We start from the raw sequence: 26,151 nt of genomic DNA, 5'->3' as shown, positions 1-26,151 counted from the left end.
CTTCGTTTCCCTTTAACGATCGGTGGCCTTGATTTTGGGGGACAGCCTGCTGAGGGCCTTACCTTATTCTTGCTGCTCTCGCAGGACTGCAGGCTGGCGAGGATCTGGCTCTCGATGGCTTGGACCCAGGCATCTCGCTCTTCATACGTGGTGGCTTCAAAGTGCCACGTCTGGCCAGTGAGGGACACAATGATAAACTCAAAGTTTTCTTCTTGTTCTGAAACAGAGTGGTGGGGATGAAGAGTTCACTTTCATGCGCTGGCAGCAGGGCCTCTGCCAGTCCTCTGTCACAAAAGTGCCTCTGGGTTCAATGGCACCTGCAGGGGGCGGCGGCACACACAGGTCTGGACCACGATGGCCATGGAGATCTGAATCCGCACACCTCCACACACTCAAGACTCGCTTCCTAAAGCCAGTGGGCTTAGCTGGGTTTCAATCAATGCTCAGGGGACAGGGAAGAATGGAAAGCAGTGGGCAACACCAGTGTGCCTGTGCCGGGTACACACCAAGCAACGTGGGGATTAAGTGTGTGCCTCACTGCTGATTCCCAGACTTGCAGGAGGAAGGGAAGTTAGTACTGCTCATCTCGGGGCGTAGTCTGAATCCTTGCTCAGCCCCTGGGTGGAGACTCAGTCACCCCCAGCAACGGAAGGCTGGAAGGCGGAGGGCCCGGCACGGCGGGAAGACCAGGAGAGCGGAACTCCAGTGACTCAGAAAGGCCCCAGCCGAGACTCGCAGGCACCCCGGGGCCTGGCTGGGTTGGGGAAGAAGGGCTGTGTCCACATTCTGTACCACTGGGTGCCCACCTGACAAGGCCCTAGACACGCGAGGCTGGCTTTGCTCATGCGAGAAATGCACACTGCTTCTATCTGTGACACGGTGCCCATCAGCTTGGCCCATAGGAGCCCTTCCATGAAGACTCTTGGCTGTTTACTGTCATTGTCAGCAGAGCCCCAGCCCTGCCAGAGGAGAACAGGACCAGTGACAACCAGCCAGCAGGAAGTCTGATGTGGCTCTTGGGTGCCAGGTCTCACGAGTGGTGTGATACACACCCGGCAAGCAGCTGTTATTGGCCATGCCAGCCACCGCCAAGCCTGGTCCTCTATCCTCACTTGGATTCAGTCAAGCGCTGATGCCACCTCCCGCTTCCTGCCTCAGAGCCATGGTAGCCACCCCTTCCTCGTCCCCTTGAGTCCCAGGAGACAACAGGCAGCCGTCTTCTGGGAGCCAAGACACTGTGGTCCTGGCCCAAGGCCTCCTCCAGCCACTCAAGGTTAAAAGCTGCTGTGGCAGGGGCAAAGGCTGGGACCCAGGGTAGGGTCAGGCCTGGGCTCCAGCAGCTGAGCTTTATGACCCCTGCAAGTGACAGAGAGGGGCCAGCCTCATCAGGAGACAGGAGATGTGGGGATCCTTGGCTCCCCCTGGGCAACCCAGGGAGTTTGCCTGCTATCTGCATTCATCTGGTTCTGGAGTTCAGAAAGTAGGGGGCTTACTAGGAACTTGGCCCTTGAATTTGAAAAAATTAGCAGTTCTGTGTTTAGGGAGAGGGAGGCACCCCACCTGTGTGCGGAGGTGGGGTAGGAGTGGGGCAGGGAGGCCTGCAACCCCTCTCAGCCCCCCACCCCCAGCACTCGGAGATCCGTGCACTTTTATTATAAAAAACTCTCTGTGACTTCCAAACAGATTTCTCCATGGCTGACCCACAATCACATCCTGCAATCACTGGCCGAGCCACCATGTGTGGGTTTTAAAAAGCGTGGCCTCTTGATCCATCAGCTTTTCTGTGCTAACCTTATGAATTACAACCTGCTCCCACCCAGATTTTGGTACACAGCACCCCCAACTCCTGCATTGTATGCAAAATTCTCCCAGTGATCTGACAGGTGGGGTGTGCAAGTAACCACATCCATGGGCCCTAAGAAAAACGTGGAAGTGCACGGGTGGCAGGTGGCAGGTGCTCATTAGGAGACCCACTCGGAAGACTGATACCTTCTTCTGTCTGTGGATTCAAATGCTCGCATAAAAGCTCCTCTAGTGACCAGAATTTATTGGGCTGTCATGTGAAAAAAGTTATGACCACAACCAGCAGCTTCCCAGCCAGATGTCCGCATGTGGATCCACCGCAGAGCTGAACTCTGGGTTTCCTGCCACAAGGAAGAGCTCCAGTCCCTGGTTCTGGGGGCAAAGATGTGGATTTGCTGGACACGGGTGTGGCATTTGGGCTGGGGCTCCCAGCTGCCCTCCCTGCTGCACTCCAGGTGCCAGGCTGGGCGTAGGGGCAGGAGACAGGATGGCCTCTGTGCATGGAGTGCGTACGCACGCACACACGCAGGCGCAGATGATAAAGCCCATGTGCTGAGGACAGTGGCGAGCCAGGGAGATGTCCTGAGTCTACACCGCTTGTCTCACACTAACGCAGCAGCTGCTTCCATCCCTGATATTCTCAACACTTCACACAAAGACAAAACTTCCTGATGAAACTGCTAAGCACGGTGTGGCTTTGCCCCATTAATTGTGTAAACAAAACGCACCAGTGCATGCAAAATTGGCTCAGGACACAGAGCTGGGAGTTCTCAGGAACTTCAGACTCTACTTCTTGCAAGTTTCTGCACATGTTCCCTGTGGTACCTGCCCTGCCCAATCCACCACCCCAACTCACCCCATGATTCTCCAAACTGCCCCACTTCCACTGAGCCTGGACACAAGTTCCCTTTCAGGTCTCCTCCACAGTACTAAATCTTTCTTCTTCTCCTCGAGGCTTCTTGTTCATTTCCTCCCCCACACCTTCCTCCCTTACTGGGGACCTGGGTTCAGCAATGACTTCCTCGCTGACCTGTGCACTGGACACCATGGCTCAGGGATGGCCGTTTGCCTGGGATGCCCGCCACAGCAGCCAGCTGCCTCTCTTGCTCTGCCCGCCAGAGACGTCTGCCTCCTCTCCCTGTCTCTGGCACACAGCAGGGTCGCACACTGCTGCACACGGCCCTGCAGTGCTCTCTTCCCTTCCCACCGCCAGTCTTTCTCAGATCATAGCTGAGTGACCGCCAGGACACCCTGTGCTTGGTCTCCTTTCTCACTGCCTGACACTGCCGATGGAGCCACACTTTCCATCTTCAGCTGCTTGGTCTTCTGTGAGCCTCCAATCACCTTCAATGTTCCCTGGGATGCGCAGGTAGCCTGTGTCAGGATCAACCAAGGGGTGGTGCTGAGCTGCAGGGATGCCCACTCACGAGGGACTCCAGCAGAGGGGTCCTGGGGACCGTCACCAAGGAGGATGACAGTGGCCTCTGTCGGACTGCTGCAGCCTACTGCGTTCAACGTTCTTCACAGCATCTTGGATGGAGACACTTGGATGGAGTCTGTTATCCGACTTGGAAAGGGTAGAATTGTGGGTGGGCAGCAAAGCTCAGAGTGAGTTAATTCACAGCGCGAAGCTGCCAGCGGCCCCGCCCTCGCTCCTGGGCAGCAGGCAGCCAGGGACACCTAGTCTCTGGTTTGGTCCGTGCCTGCCTGGGGCTCAGGAGTCATCCAGGACAGAAGATATCACAGAGGCTCCACAGATGGACCACTGTGGCCAGCGAGAGGTCGACCAGTCCTAATCCGAACACCCAAAACCTGAAATGCTCTAAAATCTAAACCACACAGATTTCAGGGCATCTCAGATGCTCAACCACTGAGGTCTATGCAATATTCCCATGCCCAACAAAATGTGAAACACTCCTGCAGAGACTCCCGTGGATAGGGAGATGGCAAAAAGGCTCCATGGAGGACAGGGCCAACGGGTGCTGGAACCCTCCGGCCTCACTGAAGGTCACCAGCGCATGGGGCAAGGTCAGCAAGTCCCAGGCCCTGGGGACCCTATAACGCGCGGCTACACTTCACACCCCAGATCAGACCCAACTAATGCAATCCTGGGACGAACTGATCTGGAACCACTTGCTTTTTGAGGGGCAATCCTGGGATGATTGAAAAACCAAAATTTAGAGAAATAATGCAGACCCATGTGAGGACATGCAATCCAGCAGGTGACACACACCCCCCTGGGGTACGGCATGCCACGCAACAAGGCAGCGGTCACGGTGATCCCTGCGTGCGTGCGTGCGTGCGTGCGTGTGTGGGGCAGGTGCAGGGTATGTGGAGACACAAAGGCTCTGTGGTCATGGGGGAATAAAATACTGAGCAGCTCTATGGGGACTTTAATGGAATGGCTTAATCCAGCTGTCAGTCTATGGCTAGATGACCCCCACCAAAGCCTCACGCAGTCATGGAGTTCTCCCAGAGGTGGCTGAATCTAGACTGTGGGACTGATTTGTAGTGTGATGCTGGGATTAAGAGTGGGTGACTGCTAGCCCACTACTTGGAATGTCCCTATCCTAAGCTGGGTTGACCTGATCTAATAACACAAAGGCTGGAAAGAGGCTTCTTTCTCTCGTGTTGCCCCTGCGCCATGTCAACCTGTCTTGCAGCCAGCTGATTATGCTCTGACACCTCTAAGAAATGTGAGCTAAACACCTGCCTCTCTGGGATTTTGCCTCAGCAGGGAGAAAAGTAACTAAGACACCAGCCCTGCAGAGACAGGACAGCACCTCTCTGTGCTGTCCCTGGGGACCCAGCGACATCTGAAGAGCTACACCTACTCCTGTGTCCATGAGGAGACCCAGTGATTCCCAAGTCTTCTGTCTTCCAGAACATGGTCTTTATTTTTTAGAGGGAGGGTCAAATGTAATTTATCCACAGTTTGGTGTTTCAGAACTGTAAAATATTGGCCCTGTGGCTTTTCTCTGCCTTGTAAGACCTAGGAAACAAGAATCACAAAGCAACTGCGTGTTCAGTCTCTCTGCATATGATTTCTACAAAGGGGGAACCTATCTCCTTGTGAGGACATGTGCCCTGGAACAGCGAAAGCAGGGAAGGGCGGTACCACTGGGCTTGGCATGACGGTGGCAGTGCTCTGGAGGCATGATCTCTTCTGATTACTTTCCAATCATAAGGGGCTACAGTGTTGTTTCTCCATATTTTTTTTTTTTTTTTAAAAACAGACACCACAAGAAGCGCCCTCAAGGCGGCCAGTGGGGCTGGGAGGGCCTCCACACGGCTCTGCTGGCTGCTCCTCCTGACTCTGGATGCCGGGAGTAGAAGATGCTGGCTATTTAAAAACCAGCTTCCCCAGAAGTCCCTGGCCAGCTTCTCCCTGGTGTGCTATTTCTTTGGAACTCGTGTCAGGTGCCTGATCGTATAGGCTGGAGACCGCAGGGGCATCAATGGCAGTCGGAACCCGCCTCCTCTGGGATCATCTTGGCTTCTGGGAGGCGGCACACAGGTGCTGTGGTCAGAGCAGGGTACTCAACGAGGCCACCTTTACAGTCCCTGGCTCCCTGGCCAGTGGCTGGACCACAAGGGCAGGATGGCTGGTCCTCTGTGTCCTGGGGCAATGGCTGTGTGATGCTCCAATGGGGCCAGGCAGGGGGTGTGAGGCAAAGCCAGTCCTAACTAAGTCAACAGAGCAAGGTCCACGCTGGCAGGCGCCACCCAGGGCATGCTCTGCTCATCTTACTAGTCTGCAGCCCAGGGATCACTGGTTTGGTCCACGTCACATTCCCGTAGCATGACAGTGGCTATTCGCTCACCAAATAAGCAGTGCACAGATCTCTGGACCCACATTTCTCCTAATGTTCAGAAAAGTCTCGTCAGGCGACACAGCTTGACTCAGCTCCCAGAAGGCCTGCATCATGCTGGGAAGTGACACTGGGATGATGCCTGCACTATCAGCAACTACATAAAAAACGACAGCTGCCACAAACGGCAACGCGAGGCTGATCGGTCAGGAGACAGGGCTGAGCATCATGTCACTGTGACCCTCTTGGACACTGTGAGGCGTGAGAGCTTCACCTGGGAGGACGCTGGGTCCTATGTCTGGCTGCAAGCGGTGTTGTTTCGCTGATCCAAACCTAGCACTGTTGACGACTGCAGTGGCTCTTATTTAAGTCACTATAAAAATGGAACTCGGGTGGTAGGCAACCCTGATGGCCTTCGCACGAAAAGTGTGCTCTTGGTTTGAGACACACACAGAAACAGCAACCCCACTGTGACAAGCCAAAACGCCACCAGCCCCAGCCCCAAGTGCCCCTGGGTGGGTGCTCCTCAGTGCGACATTCTGGAGCTTGGCTGTTAAATAACGGCTTGTGATTGGGCTCACAGGGACTCGAACAATTTTCTGTGTTTAACAGTTGGCTGTGGAAAGGTCCACTGTAATAGTATTTTAGCACCATGAACCTGTCGAAACCAACCTGCCCAATTATTCCCAACGACATTAATAACACCAGATATTACACTAATTGCGTCCAGTTTCTATGCAGACGAGGCCCCGGGGGGCTAATTCTGCCTCCTTAGGGGCAGGCCTCTCCGCCATCAGACTGATTTCATGAGGAATCCCTCCTCATTACACAAGTCGGGTTGTCAAACTTTTTTTTTCCTTAAAGGTTAATGGGCCAATCAGTCATCAATTATTTTTGTGAAATCCTAGCAGGCAAAGGGTTAAAGGACTGAAGCAGTAGAAAACGGTCTTCCACGTTGGGGTTCTTTCTGCCAGGGGTGCAGCCCAGGAGGAGCACAGGGGAGCAGGCAAGCGGCTGGGCAATGGTTGGAAACGGGCCCGTAAGTGTCTCAGGGAGGGGTCCAGGAATAGGGTGGCTGCTGGGGCTTTGGCCAAGGTCACCTGGAGCCTGCTGATGTGTGTCATGGTGCCTGTGCCACCCCCGCACCCACCGTTCCCCTGGGCATAGCATGCTAGATGAGAGCCGGCGTCCTGCAGGGACAGGCGAGTCTCCAGTGCCCCTGAAGCACAGAACTCAACCAGGGGCCCAGGTGGGGTCCTGCCACCAAGCCTGAGCATCCTTCACGACACCTCTAATGACAAATAAGTGGCAGAAGTGTGCTCCAGAGCTGGCAGAAATAACACTGCCCCGTGGGGAGGACGCATGCATCCAAGTCAGACGGGGCCAAAATGGGGCTCGGGCCTGCCGGGCCCAAGACCTCTGGAGGTGCCTCACCAAGGATGGGATGGCCACGAAATGGCCAAGGTCCACGGGGCAAAGGATAGCCCTGTCCACATGACTTCAGGCCTAGGAGAACGGGAACTTATGTCTGGGGAACGCAAACCTGGATCAATACATGGATACTCGCTCTACCTGTGGTCAAGCATTTTTTAAAAAGTTCATTAAGCAGTGCTAGCAAAGGGATTCTCCCCGCCTCTCCCTGAAGCAGGGCTCCCATGTGGGGGGCCCTTTCCTGCCTCCTGGCTGGTGCCCATGAGCGGCCATGCCATCCCCTTGAGCCCAGCCTTGACTTCAAGACAGGCGCTAGGCTGGGCCGGGGACAATGAAGATGCACCAGCCGTCCTCTGCTAAGCCACCTCCTCCACTGTGTTCCCGAGTGCAGCCCAGCTGCAGGGCCCCCATCACACAGGGCTCTGTGAAGCTACCATTCTGCTGTGAGCTGGGAAAGCAGCTCAAATTCATGAAATAAAAAACACTGCTGGGCATAGTGGTCGTGCCAGTAATCCCAGCACTTAGGTTGAGGCAGGAAGATTCCAAGTTTGAACAAACAAAAATAAGTTCAACCTGTAGTACCACACAATTTTTTTTTTTTAAACAAAATCAAATTTTAATTCCTTCACAGGACAAAATCCATGTGAAAGAAAGTCTAGGGTCACACAGAGCTAAGACCTTTGTGGGGAAAGTCCTTATACTTCCTCAAGGTGTTTTTTTTTTTTTCTTCCCAATACCAGGATCGAACTCAGGACCTTCAGCTTCCCAGAAAGGTGCTTATGCTGCTGAGTTATATCCCCAGTCCTGAGGAGTAATTAATTTTAATCAGAAAGATCATTGTTTGTGCTGTTGGGCTAACAACTCTGGAAGCTCTGCATTTGGTGGATACCTTTCCTTGGCCAACAGAGTCTAAGTGAAATGTCGTGCTGTGGCTTAATTTAGGAGAAGGCCATAATTAAGTCTGTGAAGACGTGAATCCCTGGAGGGAAGGCACACAGCTAGGAATCGCTCACTGTCTTGTCTCAGCACAGGCAGGTTCTGTAAGCTCCCTGGTGAGGGCTTTATCTTCCGAGCACTTCATGAAGAGCTGAAGGGCAGCCTGAAGCTTCGGCTTTGGGGTCCTACAGCTGCCACACAGTGCTGAAAGCAAGGACAGAACCTACTGCAAGGGTCTCGAGGGAGCACTCGGTCTCGACACAGCCTCAACACGCTGGGGTGCAGGGGACTCTGGGCTGGGGTGCGTCTGGGCTCCCAGAAAAGATTTGGATCCCGGTCCTGGTCTAGATGAAAAAACACTGAGAAGCGTGCGCAGTTACTTTCCCGGTGTTGAGCAGGGCTGACTCTCTGCCAGCACCCCTTCCCTCTGCAGGCTGGCCAACGTGGCTCCTTGTGGGCATCAGGGGACCCATGGGGCCCACAGGTCCTTCCCGAGGGTGCTCAAGCCAGGTGATTCTCATCACCAGTCCCCCAAAAGCCGGGGGCTGAAAATCCACTCTTGCTTCTAGCTGAGACTCAATTCCAGAGCTGGCTCCCACGTGAGGGTTTCATGGATCAGAATGTACCTATGTCAGTGCTCGCCACCACCCACGAGTGCTTGCTTTGGCCGATGCCATCAGGCTGTGAAATAGTCCCGGGTGTTCTCGAGGACGCCTTGAGTTCGTCCAGCAGGTCAGTTCCGGTCATCTCCTATCACAACTCATCAGTGACCAGTGCTGCCAGCCTCTCTGGTGCTCGGCCCCACGGGATGCACTGCCCCACCTCTCCTCCCTCCTCCATGACTTCCCGCCAGCTCCAACAGTCTCCATGCTGGAGAGAAGCCGGTGAGGAAGGCAGATGCTGGAGCACTTGAACTTCCTGGGAAGCGGCAGAATGAACCACAGCCAGGCAAACCTGATGCCAAAGCTGTAGTTTTCTCCGTGTCTTATGAGTGATGACTCTTGGAAGATGACCAGGTACAGCTGGGGAGGGCTGGGTCAGGGAAGCACAAGCCTGAGTGTTACATCTGCACTCAGTGGCTGCACTTCTTTGAATTTTCTTTGAAGAACAGCAAATTTGGGGGTGTGCAGTATGGGCACTGTGACTCCAGGTAGGGGCTGGAGGGATGGGCGCTGCTGGGAGCTCCCTGTGGGCTCTGTACGTTTCCAGATGTATCAAGATGTCCCTGCTTACACCAATCCCAACCCCGTGGAGCAGGCACCATCACCCCTGTGCACAAGCAGGGACACTGAGGCACACAGGGGGCACGCTAGTGGCCCAAGGTTAGAGCTAGAAAGTGCGGATGTGGGACCCAAGCAAGACCACCTGACTCAGGAGCCTGGACAGAAGCCACTGGCCACCAGCTCTTACCAACAGAGAGAAAGTGGGACTTGGAGCATCAACAGTGACACAGTGTGCAGGGAACCCATTGGAGTCTGCAGGTCACTGGTGCCTCAGTGCAGGACGGCGGCTCCTGGGGGTGGCCGTGGGCCGGGACAATGGGAATGGCTGAAGGGCGAGTGGCTGGGGGCTGCATTCAGGTACATAGGGATCCTCTCAGGAAAAGGACGCAGTGTGCACTTCTCAGGGGCTGCCTGAGGCACCCAAGCGCAGGGAGAAGTGGGCCCACAGGGGCAGGGGCCGGGGCCCTACAGGCTAAGGTGGCAGGGTGGGGGAACTTCGCTCCTCTTGCTCCCCTCTGCGTCTGCTGCTCCCCACTCTTTACCGAGTAGCCCAGGTCCAGACTTCTGATCACGCCAGGCCAATCTCCTTGCGGGCACATCGATCTGCAGCCCCCTGCCGTTTCTTCTTATCCGATGTGGGGGCTACGACTTCTCTCGAAGCGCTGGACAGATTCAGGACAGGATGCTGGGAATTGCTTCCTGCAGGTGCTGCGGGGGCCTGACTCCTGTCAGGTTCCCTGTGACTGTTCAGCTTGATGCCAACTTGATTGGGCTGGGTGCTGCCTGGGGCCTTAGTGAAGCCCCCTCTTGCTGTGGCTGGAGGGCTGGGGCCCTGGCCTCAGGGTGCACGTCGGTCCCCGGCCCCTTCCGCCCTGGCACTGCTCCCTGCTCTGCTCCTGGGCCATCAGGAAGCAGGCAGCTCTGCTTCACTCTGCTGCTCCCATGTTGGCCATGGACTGAATTCTCTAGAACTGTGAGCCCAGTAAACCTCTCCTTTACAGTGTGGGTGTCTGGTACTTTGCCTAATACGCCCACAGATGTGACACCTTTTCTGACCCCAGGATCAAAGGCAGTTCTGCACTCCACCAAATCCCCGGAGCAGGGCCTGTTTTGGAACTCATCGTCCTCATCTCCCAGCATGCTGTGTGGGCATTGAGTACACACATCCTTCCCTACATGTGCTCTGGGACCATCCTAGGGGATGTGGACCCTCTCAGGGAGTGGGCATCTGTGGAGATTGCTTAGCCTCGGCAGGTTTCTCAGACACCAGGCTGTGTGTGTGTGTGTGTGTGTGTGTGTGTGTGTGTGTGTATGTGTGTGTATGGGGGGCCTGAGCTCTGAGAAGTTCAGGACAGTGACCAGGAGTCGAAGGCACAGGCAAGACATGCCTTCTGAGCCTTGCTAAGGGCAGCTATGACCTCAGCTGCTCCACGGAGGAGGTAGGTGGGGCTCAGAAGCAGACCTGAGGCTTGAAGCTCAATCTGTGGCATGACAGCCTCCAAAAGGAGACCTGCCTGAGCCCACTGGGGGCTGCTGGGTGTCTCCCAGAGCTGCCTGCTTTGCGGGAGGGAACATGCTATGTGGAGAGAGTGCAGAGCAGGGGCTCCCCAGGGCCACGCCCGAGGCAAGTGGGAATTCGGAGGGACGGTACTTTTCTGATACAACAGGGCAAGGGGGGCATCAGGCCAACACTGAGCCTGGCTGGTTCTCGAGGGCCTTGATGGTGTTCACAGTCTGTGAGAGGCGGGGCAGCTGTGTGTGAGGAGGGCCTGGAGGCCTGCTCCCAGGGCCTATCACACGCCCATTCCACCCCAGCAGCTGGTATCCACCTGCTTCTGGCTGCTCAGGGGAGGATGGGTCCTCCCCATGCCACTCTGCCCTAGACCGAAGATACCGACGTGGCCTGGGAGGCTGCCCGGGGCTTTTCTTCTGCACCACCTTTCCCCACTGCCACACGGTTCTCTTGGTGCTTGTTCAGAAAGAAATTTACCATAGAGCAAACACTGCCAGGTCTAGTAGCCCAGCACCTGATGGGTAGGTCCTTGTTCTTCTTGGGTGGAGAGACAGCCTAAGTGAGAACTGTATCACAAATACACCTCTATCCCCATTGCTGGCTTCTGAGTGCCAACACCACAGCCCACCCCTACCGAGGGAAAGTAAACTGCACCCCCTTGAGAGAGAGTTCAAGTCTCAAAAGTCAATGAAGATGTGAAGCCATGTGTTTGGGAGACCACAGAGTAGGCTTCAATCTGGATTTTCTAACCTTCACGTATACTTTCCTAATCACATTAGTCCGTTTGAGGGCCCAAGATGACCCAAAGAGCCTGGAAGCAGCCCTGTTCCCGGGTCCTGCTAGTGAGCCCAGCAGAAAACCAGTGCACTTATGGGGCCTTGAGTTCCTGTTTGTGACAGTACCTACCTGGGGGGACACACCTGTGATGGCTGAAAATGAGATGATACACAATTTGTGCTATACCCCTGCAGCAGGCAGGAAGAGTTAGCTGTCCTGAGTCAGGACTGTAGTAGAGCCCGGTGGACAGAGAACAGGGGCTTCAGAGAGTCTGTGGCCCTGTCTCTCAGGATGCCGTGTCCCCTGGAGGGCTAGGCACCATCTGAGTCACACTCTAGCTCCTATGGCTGCCTTTCTCACCCCCTTATTCCTGAACCTGGACTTCTAATGATTTCCAGGGAACTTAACTCTGGTGCCAACCTGATTTGGATGGTGTTTATTGGATGCCCTTGAATAAATTACTCAAGTGGAGTATTTAAAAAAATACCATCTTTCAGCATGGGTGCATTCAGCATCCCCTCTGGATCTTAGGCTCAAACACAAACCTGAATGCTCAGCAAACGAATGCTCCTAGAGGACCCTTTCATAGACAGGGCCTATGTCATGGCATCTTACATCGTGACGCTGGAAGTCAGAAAGGCATTTTGATACTGTATGTAGTTATATGACTTGCAGAACTACTATTAAAGCTTATGAAATGAGATTGTATGCACATAGATATTAACCTTACAAGACACCCAGGGTACAATGAAAAACGATCATGTCGCTTGACTGTAAACTCACAAACATAACCGAACACAGGACAGAAGCTTATGATGACAGAAGAAAATGGAAGGACGTGGGTGGGGACTCGGCTACGCGGTTATTTACTTGGGAATCCCCACAACTGCTGCTGCCAAGGAGCCTGAGGCTGGCAAAGCTGCCAGCAGCCACTGAGCCAGCTGAGCCATGGCGGGTGGTGTCGCAAGTTACCTGGTCGGGTGTGCTGTGGGGCTGGTGCTCCTGTGAGTCGTGGCACTGGGTGCATTCTCACCTGGAAGGCCCTGCAGGTCTCAGGTGAGGGCTGTCCACCCTCAGCCCAAGGGGCCAAGCCTAGGTCGTGTCACTGTTCCTGGTTCGGTATTCAATGGCATTTAAAATCAGACCTCACAACTTTGTTTTTTTAAGGCTAGAAGTCAATGAACACATTGGCAGTGACAAGCCCACATGCATACAAAAGAAACACGAGTTGGATAAGGACATAGGGACGAGAAGTGATGTGCTCCTGGGTGGGCCGCAAGGGAGGGCACTGGCACCCCCGGATGCAACAAGACAATTCCAAATGGGACTGCTTCTTGAGTCCATTTTTTTTCTTGCTTGTTCTTTTTTTTTTTTTGAATGCTGAAAAAAAAGACACCAATGGGCCAAGCTCCACTGGTACCTTAACAGACAATTTTCCCTCGAGGAACAACAACAATAAAAATTGTGATTAAAAAATGGCTCTTTAACAAGCCATCGTGCAAATGTAGTTGTTTTCCAAATTCATTTTTTGTTCTGGCTGAGAGCAGGGTTTTCAGCAGCGAGACAGGAGTAATTGTGAAAAGAAGAAAAAAGAGGATGGTGTTATAAATCAGCAAAGGTTAATGACCGGGATGTGAAGAAGGGACTTGTTTACAGAAATAGTGTGCAATTTAAAATTTACAAGAGATTTAATGCCACTGCTTGGCAATCGCTAAAATCAACAGCCCAGAAAACAGTGACATTAAGAAAAATATTACAGTTATAATCATCCCAAATAAGTCAATTAGTGTTAGGGCATGAGCTCACGATTACTTGACCCATTTGGCTTGCACTTAAGTGAAAAAAAATTTCCCCCATTATCCCAAGCTCGCTGGATTGTGACCTGCTTTGCATCGTACATATTCTACACCAGCCTCCCTTCCGTGTGTCGGGTTGGTGGGGCTGGATTTTCCCTTGCCTGGCATCAAAATAATTCTAACCCTTGACATTTGTAATCATAAAAAAAAGGCAATTTATAATTGTGTTGTTCAAATGAAGGTGGGGGAAAAATTCAATCTGCTATTATACAGGAGCAATGACGGCTGTCTTCGGTGAAAAAAGCAACCCGAGTCAATTTGTGAACTTTGGCACCAGGCGACCTTTAGAAACACAACAATATACTGAATTTACAAGCAATAGCAGCCCATGCAAATGGTCCAGGCCTGCCTGCCTCTGGATTAGAGCCGCGGCGAGCATTATGGAGAACGCTTCCGCAAAACAAATTAAGACTGTTACTTAAATGTCACGGCACACTATTGTATTTGGCTACAGATCATTACACCTGATACTAACACTTTTAAAAACTGTAATAACTTGGGAAATATTACATTGAGTGCCCACATGTATAAAGGAAAAGAAAAAAGAGGAGAAAATAGGTTTCTGAAGTAATTTAAACATCACTACTCTACGACTGAAGGAAAGGTCAAATTTTAAGTAAGCTGAAAGGAACATGAATGGCAAAATAAAACACACAAACAAAAAGATGGAGAAGACCGCAGGAATGAGTCCGCAAACACAACACGGAAGCATGCGGCCGGGCGGGCGTGTGGCCGCGGCTGGGCGCGAGGGGAGGCGCGGAGGGGCGCGGTTACCTTCAGTGTTGGTGCTGCTGCTGCTGTATATATTTCGCAGGCTACCAACACGGTTTAGTTTCCACGCTTTGCGTTTGGCTGCATCCCGACAGCAGAGAGGGGAGAGGGGGAGAAGAGAGAAAACAAAAAGGAAGAAGAAAACAAATGAAAAAGGGGAGAAAAGAAAGGTCAAAGTAGCACATGACGTCGTCTCTGAGCCGCAGGTGCGTGCCAGGCTGGGGGGAGCCTAGTGCCTCCTGGCCCGGCCTGCCACTCCTGGCGCCCACGCAGAGAGGCTCAGCAAGGCAGCAGTGCCCTAAGGATGCACAAAATTAAAAATATGCCCAGGCAAAGAAATGCCTGCACCCCCTTTCAAATGTTGGCCACTCAGCAGGGTGCACGCTGGCCCTTTCCTGGGGGGCTGTGGCCTCCTTGGAGAGGACCTTAGCAGCCTTGTGCTCTTCCAAATGTGGCAGAGTATCAGTAGCGTGTCAAATCAAGAGAGGCTGTTGATTAGCCGTTCGCGCCTACATATTGCAGAAGGTGGGTCTTTAAAACTGAGAGCTGTTGAAAGAGGAAGTGGATTTCACCAGGCTGACTCTAGGATGGAGGTGAAAGCCATTATTTTTCTTTCTTTTTTTTGGGGGGGGGGCTGGTACTGGGAATCAAACTCAGGACCTCACACTTGCCAGGCAGCACTGTGCCGCTGAGCTACCTCCCCGGCCCCAGAGGTCATTACCTACGTGGCAGGCTATGGAAGCGAGCTCCTAGGGCCTGAAGACCAAATGCTCTCACAGGTTCCCTAGGAGCTGGTCCCTCAGGCCGACAGCAATGACCTGCTGGGGTGAGAGAGGCCCCCCAAACTCCAGGGACACATTTTCCACCCTGCCTGGCCTCCACCCTCCCAACCATGAGCCCAGGGGTGCCAACACTGTGGGCTGGAGAAGGCCAACCTGAGGACTTCTTTCAGCCTTCAGGAGGCACTGGACAGAGCAGCTGGGCTGCCACGCACACTGCAGGGCTGCACACGTGGACAGGCTCAGCAGCAGGACAGATGCTCACATCCCTGCAGGAGGGTGCCACAGGGCCACCTGTGTCTCTGCACATCCTCTGCACTAGAAGTGACATGAGTCGGAGAGTCCTTGGGGCTCTGTCTGGGTCACCACTTGTCCAATGTAAGGGACACACGGAGGTCATCTGGGGTCATGGCCATTTACACGTCACAGGGCTGGAGATGCTGAGAAAATGGCAGCTGAGGGCCCTCTGTCCTTGCACGTCATGCCCTGGCCAACGGTCCGCTGTCCAACTCTACCACAGTCCTGACTCAGGATGGCTTCACTCTTCCTGCCTGCTACAGGGATACTGCACAGATTCTCAACCTTGAGAACTGTGGTTTAGACCCTGGGTTCAGGCTCTGTGTTTGTATGGAGTTCTGGTGGCCAGAAAGTGACCAGGGCAGATGACCAGGGGGCATGACCAGGGGAGATGACCAGGAGTCTGTGCTGAGCTCTGCAAATCTCACTGGATTTCTTCAAGCACTTTAGATTTTCTTGTGGCCAAAACACAAAAGAGTACATGAGAGAAATTCGATCTTCAAAAAGAGCAAATGCAATTCTAAAACAGAGCATGGTCCATTCAGCATGCAAATTTTATAGTAATCCTAAGAACAAAAACTACTTTGATTTAAAATGCTAAGAAGCTGTCCTCACTGGAAGCCCAAGACGCACCTCACAGTTGGAACATCAGCAGACAAACTGTTAGGAAATGTGACCCCCAGAGCTGGTGACGGGAGAGCTTCTTTCACCACCTATGGGTGTGCATTTGATTTTCTGCGGGTGGAGAAGCCTCCGCATTTCTGCGTCTGCAGGCCTAACCATCTGTGAGGTCCTACCTCGGGGTCTGGCTCCGAATCACCACATGGGCAAAGGGATCTTTAGGCACTACCCAGAACAAATCCTGTGTATTAATAGTGAAAGAAACCAGGCTGATCAATTTTCAAATTTTTTAGCGATTTACTGGGCTCTGCAGGCATGCACGGCGGAGTGTGTGCACAATTAAATACGTGCCTAACTTGCCAACCGCTGAGGCTCTGGAGTTTTCAGATTTCACAAGTTCCAGAAGGAGGTAGCGCCACAGTTTGAGGACAGGTCGCACTCCTCTCTACCTCTTTCTAAAACATTTACATATAAATAGGCAGAATCTGGGGGCACCCCTGGAAGAGCTCACTCAGGAAACCTTGTCGCTGGCTGCTTTACGCCTTGCATTTTTCACACTCTGAGCTCCCATTACCGCAGGGATGTATAGGCAGGAAGTGAACTTGCAGCCTGGTTTTCTATTAACCTATTGATGAAATAATCAATTTTAATGTGTAAAATGTCATGCCTTTTCCTCTGTCTTAAACAAATGGCCATTCTTGGCTGAGATCAAGGTCCTCATATGTGTGCTTGTCTCCTGGGGCATTGATTGCTCTAAGTCGCCCTGTTTAGAATCTTCTTCGTGAGAAAATATAATCATGTTATCATCGATAGTGTCGCAGGGCCTGCTGCTGTCTGGTTTCCCTTCCATGGGGACCCAGACACTATGTCAAACAGCTCCCAGAGTGCGCCCATCTGCTGGCAGCAGCGTCCCCGGGCCTCAGGCATTGGCAGCTCGTGGGCCAGCTCGAGGCACTAAACTTCCCGGGTCACCTTTATTTTAATTAAAGTTTAAAAAAGCAAACTTTCTGGAACAAAGAGTAACACTTTGATTTTGTCATTACTGGTACAGCCTATAGACACTACTGTTTTAGTACCCAAATCCCACAAGTTAAGGAACGAAAGGCAGCGTGGTGTGAGCACTGTGTTGGAGCTTCTGGCCTACCGGGCTACCCCGCGAGTAGGCAGCAGCCTCTCCTGGACACAGGCTCTTACCCCGCTGCAGACAGCTGTGTAAGAGGCACGGCGCTCAGCACTGTCTCCCACACTTGAATACCCAAATACAAAGGCCACGGACACGAAATCCCACGACATCATCATTTCGGGTCTGTCACCAGCTCAGGTGCCAAACTGCAAGCTTGACCTCTTCTCGCTCCAGCTTACAAATGGAACAGAACTTTCTGAACTCTGGGTCAGCAGTAAAGTCAGAGAGCTGGCAAATGGGAGCCACGAGCAGGACCACAGAATGGCGCAGAAAGTGAGCTGAGGTTAGACAGCGGCTGCTGTACAACAGTCACAGTGAGAGGGTAGCCAAGCCAACATGGGTGGGAGAAACGAGATGGGAGATGTTGGCTCCCTCCGCACCCTGCATACGGTGCCTTTCCTGAGGATTAAGAGGATCCAAGCTGTAAAAACTGCAGGTAAGAGTACAGACCCTCCCCACCAATTAAGACGATGGAAAGTGTACTACTATGTCATCTAGCAATGGCACTGCTAATTTTACTTAAAATTAAATAATTTTAAGTGCTATGTCTTGTGGGTAGAGGTACTGGCACACTGAACTTACAGGCTGGTCCCTTTGGGTACCCCAAATCCTAGTGTGCATGAGTGTGCTGACGCCACATCTGGTTAGTTATTGGTGGGTCACCAGGGTGGCAGATGGGATGGGCAGCGTCTGGCCGAGCACCCGATTAAGCAGACTGGCACAGTCTACCTCACCGAGCACTTCTTGAAGATGTGCGCTATGACACGTGAGGAATTCCGTGTCTGTGTGGCTAGACGAGGTGCGGCCTCATACTCAACTCGTAATTACTAACAGACAGTCACAAGCTTTTGAAAGACAGAGAGAAAAGGGGGGAAAAGTGCAAATTATGGCTTTTTACTAAGTCTGAGTAGCTGGAATCATTTAGTGCTGACAATTCCCGGTGATTACGTTTCTTGCTTCTGGACGACAGCTTGCACAGGGGCCCGCGCAGCCGCAGGAGACCGCGGCATTCCTGCTCGAGTCTTGCCTTTAACCTTCGTTCACAGCTCACATTCCGGCACTATTATAGGGACTTTTAAAAGGAAAAACCCTTAATATTTGTTTCTCTAAATGAAAAAAAATTTTTTTACTCTAGCATACGAATGCCTGAAAACTAATCCGAGAGGGGTCTCCAACAAGACTCTGGGCGAGCTTCTTATACACAGGATAAAAGTACTCAGCTTGCTGGCATGCTCAAACAAGCAGGGTTTCATCCTAAAGTCTTCCTCTGGTATTGCACCAGGAAACCACAGACTTACCAGTATCACTTCTGGTCTCCTGACAGCACTCTTTGTTGATAAATATTCCTCAGATAGCTGATTAAAAAATGATGTCACCCCCATGTGTCCAAGGCTCATCCCCAAGTAGGCTGCACCAGTGCGTGTGGACCACATCCCGGCGTGGCCTGGGTGGGCAGCTCCGTGAGGCCAGCTGCAGCCTCAGAATCAATTATGAGAGCTAATGGGCTCTTCGTATCTTCACGGAGGAAGGGCGGGTTGAAGAGGTGTGTCACTCATTTCTGACAATGTCCTGTCTCAGGACGAAGCCACCAACCTTCTGCATTCACAGCAGCGGCGCAAGCTCGTACCTCTAGGAAAAGTCAAGCGATCACCTTGTCAGATAGTGCAGGTCCCTGTCTACCTCGGCGCTGCTCCCGTCTTTTTAAGGATGCCACTGGCGTAAATGCCACGAGTGCAGAGGGGGACACCTCTGCTCCTCGGCGTGCTGCAGGTTGACCGCGACACTGGCACTTTTTATAGGAAGCTCATTCCCCAGGAGCCTCTGCAGGCCTGAGCAGACGCTGCTGTGGTTTTGTGTTGCTTCGAGCTCAGTGTGACCGGTGTCCCACGATCTTTTGTCCTTGGCGACTGCATTGTGAGACTGGAGATCGGGATTTCTTTTGTGCCGGCCACTTGAACGTTCATTTACCCAACAAGACTTTGTAAATGTTCTGCTCTCTTACAAAAAGGCAGTGGATTTTTTTTTTCCCCAGAAGATGCAACCCAGAAGATTCTTACACTATGTGAACTCACTACTTCAGCTGTGAAGGGGCTTGACACGATGGCTGCTTCCTAGAGGACGCCTTGCCGAGAGGGACTCGTGTTGAGACGTCCCTCAAAAGGGCCTTTGAAAGGATTAAACAAAGCCCAAGGCCAAGCAAATATATAAGGCATACATCCAGGAAGCAAAATAACTGCCCATGTGTTGGGAGGCTACTCTTACTAAGTGGACGCCCCCTCTCCCTCTCCCTCTCCAATACAAAAGGAACGTAAAATATCCCATGACATAAAATCTGTGAAGGCATCAATCCTGAGTTTTATGATTTTTAACTTAATTGGACACTGGATCTCATCACAGCAAACACAGTCTCCATACTGGGGCCCTCCTCAGTGCTCGTGTGCTCCGAAAGATGCCAAGCCTCCACACAGCGAGTTAATATGCAGATGCCCAGAAGATGCCATTAATCGCAGAAAACAGTAAAATAAGAACTAAGCAAAACTCCAGGAGGTGCCGCAAAAGCAGAAATAGTGTGCGGGTTTTCTTTCTGGCCAAGAAGCAGACTGAGTCGGAGACGAAGGGTTCAGGTGTTCCCAGAGTCTGTCAGGTGTTTCGGGATCAAAGTCAGAGTACGGCTTCGGCAGAGGCCATCTCGTAAGACACCCACTTACAGGGACGAGGCCTCGGGAGCTCCCTTTAGTGTGCATCTTTAGTCTGGTATACTCTCAGAGATCAGCAGCACAACAGCAAGCTTCTCCCCGTTGTTGTTGCTTTTGGGGGGGCAGCAGCACCTTGTGAGGAGCAAGAGCTCTTCTGTGGGACAGCTTATCAGGGACTCAGCTGGGGCTCAGAGCCCTCCCAGCTGCCTCGCTCTGGGCAAACAAGAAGAGTGAGATGGAAACAGGACCGCAGGGCCCCACCACTGGGAGGAATCCTCAGCCTCTTTCTAGGTCTATATAGTTCACTGAATGCAGTGTCAGCACGTGCAGGCTGCCCATTCTGCACTATAGAACACTTGGTGTTCAAACTTGGACTCTCTCTCTCTCTCTCTCTCTCTCTCCAAATCAAACTCTCATTTGAAGAACAAATGAGGTTCAAACTGGCCTCCCCAAGCTGAGTGATGCCTATGAAATACATCCCATGTGAGATCCACGATCGTCCAGCAGGAGTGGGGCAGGGGTGCGGCAGCAGGCCCCTGCTCTGGGGGCTGCCTGCTCTGGGCGCCATCAGCTGCGGAGGACGGCACTGTGGGGCTGGGAGAGGCCAAGCAGCGCGCGGGGACCGCCTTGGCCTTCCGGACACAGAAGCAAGTGCTAACGGCAGCATTCTGCTTCCCTCCCGTCCCTGCTTCCCTTGCTTCTTTTCTTTCACCTCAGTCTCCTCCAACAGAATATATTGCAGGTCTTCTTGGAAAATTTTTTAGAACACAGAATTTTTTTTTTAAACAATTCCAGAAAAAAACACAACTTTTCAAAAATAAAAGTCCAACTCATGTTATCATGTTTCAAAGGCAGAGGCCAGTTAGAGCAACTAATCAAAGGTATAATTATTTAACGATGGCTGCTTGCGCTCTCGAGCAGGGCCGTAATTGAGGCGCTGTGATCACTGGACCGCCGGCCTCCTGGCTCTGAACGGCCGCCTTGTTGAAGCATTTGATCTGCCATCTTTGCATGTGGCCGGGACACTGGCCGCAGGTGACATGATACACTCCAGGGCTGTTCTGTCGCTCTTGGTCCCCTCACACCGGCCATCAGGGCTCAGAGGCCTGGTGATGATGTCTCCCAGGGGCAGTTCAGCCTTTCTCACTTAAGGATCTCTTTAGGTCCTTCCCAAAGAATCCCTATTTGTGGCCTGGGAAACCATGGAAACCACAAGATCCAGGGTATTCAGTCAGCGAAGCACAAAAGATCAGAGTGGGAAAACACGAGAAGAATCCTAAACTTTTGACTCTTCTTGCTGTTATTGAAATGTGCTCCTTTAGAGACAGGTCTCTTCCCATGCGGCGGCTCTGCCCACACCCCTCAGCCCTCTGGCCTGCTCTGTAGTCACCGCAAATGATCAAACAGGGTCATTTCTATCCTGAGAGGGCCTGGAATGGTCTTGCAGTGCTCAGACACGAAATAATAAAAAGTATCATTTCATACATTTAAACACAAAGTATAGCAACTTCATCCAGCGCTAAGCAAGATGTATTGGAAGGCTAACTCACTGCTACTGCAGAAGCAAAGCTAACTTCATAGCAGCTTAATTTTAAGAATATACTGCAGCTAATCTGTCCTTTTCATTTGCCTTCTAAGTTTTATCTGCACCCGTGTGTATTTGTCCTATTATAAATATGGCTTTGACATAGACTTGTACTAAATTTTAATGTAAGGTACATGTGTTACTACTGTTCCGCGTGTTCCTTTCTAGTGGAGCAGCACATCATAACTGTGGGCCGTACACATTGAGTTATTTCCTATTTTAACTCAGTAGGAACACTACAATCTATTTCCTGCAGATGCATAGTTAGCTATCCAAAGTACTTAATCGACATGCAGACGTACAAAGCGTGATGCACACACGGAGATGCACACAGAGCCCTTTGCTCTGCCCACCCAGGAAGCAAAGAAGTACTACTGCCCAGTGCCACGGGCACACCCTGCCCCCAGACAGGGCTTTCTAACAACATTTTAGACCACAACAGCCAACATTCCTTGGAGAAATGGCAGACTCTAGGGCTGAAGCAGCAAAGACCCAAGATCAGCCTGGAGCATCCTGGAAAATTGGAGCAAACCCACAGTGATGGTCATGAGTCCGCAGGGGACAGAACCCCATGGAGGAGGTGCTAGTAGCCACGCCTGGAGGACGGAGCCAGCAAAACAAGGCAGCATCGTCTCATAACCTAAAGTGTAAAATAAATGCCCTTGCTTCCTGCAGAGTAATAATGGGGTGATGTCTGGTCTGCAGAGAACTCCTAACGGTTACGCAGGCACTCTGCCCCAGGAGCGGCACCTTCCCACCAGAGTCCAGGGCAGGGTGTACAGGGGAACTCCCAAGTATACCAGCCTGAGGCCACTTCTTCACGCCTGATGGCCAAGGCCCGGATTGCTGTCCTAAGCCACGTGGGTACAGTGCGGATCCTCGAGAGACTGTGACAGAAATCCCGCTTCGCCTCTGCATTCTTCTTCCTCCGCACTCCTCTGCCACCACTAACCCTGAGAAAAGCGTGAGGCAAGTTCCAAAGAGGGGTCCAGGACAAGAGGCCTGACCAGTGGCCTGCGATGCAGTCAGGGCCACGCAGACTGGGGAGGACTGAGAAAACAGGCTAGGCTTGAGGAACCTCAGCAATGTGCCAACTCACTACTGTGGGTACTGGGACAGGGCAAAGGCAACAGGAGGCTGAGACGCAGACAGTCAGTCCAGGAGGGAAGGGGGTTTAAGCAAAGAATCAAGATGTGCTACATCCGTATGCCAGCTCCGCCCGCCTAACGGTGCAATTCTATCCTCCCAGCACGTACTAAAAATTAGTTATTATTATTATTATTATTATTGGTACAGGGTCTCACTACACAGTTCAGACTTGTAGTGATCCTCCTGCTTTCAACCTCCCCAGCAGCTGGGATTACAGGCATGTGCCACCACGCCCAGACTCCATCACTGGCTCAGCACACCCTGGGGGGCGGCTGGTGTTGCATGTGGTGCAGGGGGTAGAACCCTAGTCCCTGAGCTTGCCTAAGCAGGCACTCAGTCTACAGAGCTATTTCACCGGCCCTTATAAAGAAATTAAAACTGAAGAAAACCCTCAAGGATCCAAATAAAATATAGACTTTAATTATAATGTATCATTGATTGTATGACATGTATCCTACTCATTAAAGATATAAATATGGGGGGAGACTGGCATATGCATGAACACATGAGAACTCTGCACTGTTTCCTCAATTTTTCTGTATGTCTAAGACTTATCCAGAAAATAAAGGCTATTAAAAATACTGTTACAAGCGCAATGCATAAGAACATGCCCCCTCATTTAGATTGTTTCCATGGTGTAAAATGCCAGGAGTAGCACTGTCAAATTAAGGGTGAGGAATATTTTATAGCGTGGAGTACAAGCAGAGGGAACTACTGCCTGGTCAAAATATGTCGTTTCTTCTACTCACTAAATTGTACAAATTAAAGGCAAATTCAGCACTGAGTGAGCCACATCCACGTGCTCCTGAGCTGCTCAGCACAGTCACAACGGGGCTATAATTCACTTTGCTTCGCAGGTGGGCAACTCTGCACCATCAGTGAGAGGGACCAGCATGCCTGGTCCGCGCATGGCAAGGGACAGTCCAGCTGGGTGGCACAAGGCACGTGACAGGACACTCAGAACCTGACATTGGTGGCTCCAGCCGAGGGAATATGCACGCCACCTGGATGCTGTGCTAATTGGTATTTGTGCCTGGAAAAAATGTCATCTAGTTTACAACTGTGGCGACGGGCTTCAGAGCATGTTTGATAGCTAATATTATTCTTTGGAGGCGACAATGTACCAACGCCAGCTTTTCCTGGGCACCGCGTTGTCATCTTGCGTTTCCTAGGAAGTGCTCACCCTGTCATTATTTTCTCACCTTTAGCAGACTACAGTGCCTGTCGGGCCCAAATGCACCTTGTTTGAGCAATGTTTTGGCTGCTTGTAGACCAGCTTTTAAGGATTAGAAATGAGCTTTGACCCATTGAGAAAAACTACTATGGTGAATTCAAGTGCCAGCGTCTAATGAGCACAGTGCAGTGGCCGCCAAGTCACAGTGACAGAGCTTAACCACAATGACAACTACGGGCCGAATCCAGGAAGCCCACTGTGACTGACAGGTGCAGACAGGGCCTCTGCGAAGGCCTGAACCTGGGAGTGGCCTCGGGACCCAGGTGCCGTGCACAGGGCACAGAGTAACTAAAGTCACAGGACAGGAATACACGGAGGAAGTACCGTCCAAAATAGAAACTTTGAGTTGGGCCCACTGACCACTTTTACCATAACCCATGAACTGCAAGAAAAAGAACTATGAGTGGCCTTATGCCACAGAAAACTACTGAGTTCACAGTCTGCAGCTTCAGCACCTGAATCTACACCACATGTGCACTATTTGTGCACTTCTCATGTATTATCTTTACTCATCCTGTTTCCCCTTGCTCCCTCCCACTGCCCCTCTGGTACTGAGGGCTGACCCCAAGGCCTATGCGTGCTAGGCGAGCGCTCTACCGCTGAGCATAACCCCCAGTGCTTCTTGTTTTTATGGAGACAGCGTCTTGTCAGGTTGACCTGGCTGGCTTGAACCCAGCATTCTTTCTGCCTCAGCCTCCTGAGGGGCAAGTAGCTGGGATTTTGCTCTTTGCCACCACACCCATCTTTCCTTTTTAATTCAATGCAAAAGGTTTTATTTTACAGAGTGCAAGGCCTGCGGAGAAGAGGGGTGTGGGGCAGGAGCACATGCCTGAGTTCTCAATGTGGCATGCATCCGAAGCTGGTCTACGTGCAGTATCAATGACACTGTCCTGCCCTGGGCATCAGGTGCCGGGGAGATAAAGAACAGGAGGAGTGGAGGGGCAGGGAGGGCTGGCCCCGGCAGAGCTTATAACCCCATGAGGGTGAAAGTGGGTGACTCAGCACCCTGTGCCGTGGGACTTCACCATCCGAATGTGGTGGCACACCAAGGGGCCTGTGGCCAAGGCCACCTGAAGAAGGAAGATCTGGGAAACCACAGACAGCAGGCTGAATGAGGGAGGCGCTGTAAGTAAGGGGACCACGAGGGCGTGCCCCTTCGTGTCTGCGGAGCCCCAGGACTGGCCTGGTGCCATTCTTTCGGGGAGCAGAGTAGCAGAGGTGAGGATGAAGGTGGGCATCCCTGGGGTATCCCTCCAGCTCCCCTGCACACAGAGAGGAAGAGGAAAGATGGGTTCTCTTTGGGATCACACTGAGCTGCAGGCGAGACAAATGAAACGGGGGACAGTGTTAGGAGTTCATTTCTGCAGCACTGGTAACGGCGGTGGTCCCCCAAAACCTGGCTTCTCAGGGTGGCTCGCATAGCACTGTCCAAGTGTGTCCATCCTCGCCTTCAATACCTAAGTGGTCTGCACTCCCTGAGGAGGGGCAGGGAGTGGGAGAAGCCCTACCTCAAATCCAAGTGGTCACAGATGCACTGTTTCCTACCAGGAAGTCCTGCAGCAAAGCAGCTCCCCGCCCACGCCTGGCGGGGCGACAGTATACACCAACACGCTTTTCATGTCCCTTTCACGATAAAGCTGGCCTTCGGGGTAGCTTGCCAGTTTCTTACTCCCAGCCACTGCCTGCCCACGCAACACTGACTCCTCCTGGTACGGGGCTGAGAGAAACTTCTTGTTCTTTCCTGTGGCCTCCAGATGTGGCCCCCATTTGTGGGGTTCTCATAGACTCCCTGCCCCAAATTCTGGGACTGCCCAGCTATTAAACACAATCTAAATGTGCAGGCCCAGCTTCTGCCAAGGCAGACAGTTGCTTTGCAGAAATAAAGCAGGTGCACTTAGGGACAGGCATGTAGGAATTTCCCTGATAACTAAAAAAAAGTTGAAAAAAAAGCGCAATGCCAACCCAGGGCACCATTTAAACTACTGCAGAGCATCCTTTCTATGTGGCCTGCAAGCAGCTGCTGGGGGCTTGGGGATGCGGAGAACATTAAGTTAGGAAAGTAAAGTGTGTGCCTGTCTGCTTAGCTAGCTCCCCACCTACTATCAACAATTTATACAGAAACAGGATGGAAGATGCAACCTCCACTCTCCAGGCGCACAGTTCCATGGCTTCTGCCCACCTGGCCTTCTCTCCTTTCTCCTCTCCCTTCTTCTTCCCTACTGCAGCTCCCTCTGCCAGCAGATCCTGTCAGCCTGGTTTCTGAATGGCAGCCGGCATCTGCCTCACCACGGCAGCCTCCTGAGGCCACCAGGCTCAGTGGGAAGGCTGTCTACTGTTCCCACAGTGCCACCCATGCTTCCCATGGCTTCTGTGCCTGCCCCTCTGCAGCATGCCCATGTGACCACAAGCAGAACACCTTCAGAATGTCACCGGGCCGAGTCACTCCACTATGCACCCTCCCTGACTTCCCAAGAGGCTGAGCACG

General features: G+C 52.2%; 1 protein-coding gene across 4 annotated transcripts in view; it reads right to left on the bottom strand.

The window, feature by feature from the left end:
- Positions 1–26,151, bottom strand: part of Agap1 (ArfGAP with GTPase domain, ankyrin repeat and PH domain 1) — a 473,220-nt gene that overhangs the window by 56,292 nt on the left and 390,777 nt on the right. For 2 of the 4 annotated variants that reach the window (XM_023722112.1, XM_023722113.1), the window contains 2 exons: positions 14,126–14,203; positions 63–217 (listed from right to left, as the gene is read on the bottom strand). In XM_023722112.1, the coding sequence (XP_023577880.1) occupies positions 63–217; positions 14,126–14,203 (233 nt within the window). The remainder of the gene's footprint in view (positions 1–62; positions 218–14,125; positions 14,204–26,151) is intronic. The other 2 variants (XM_004637336.2, XM_004637337.2) reach the window with 1 other exon arrangement.

The sequence above is a fragment of the Octodon degus genome, unplaced genomic scaffold, assembly GCF_000260255.1.
Source record: "Octodon degus isolate 3935 unplaced genomic scaffold, OctDeg1.0 scaffold00089, whole genome shotgun sequence".
Lineage (NCBI taxonomy): Eukaryota > Metazoa > Chordata > Mammalia > Rodentia > Octodontidae > Octodon > Octodon degus.
The sequence above is the reverse complement of the archived record's forward strand: the minus strand, read 5'-3'. Positions and strand labels throughout refer to the sequence as shown.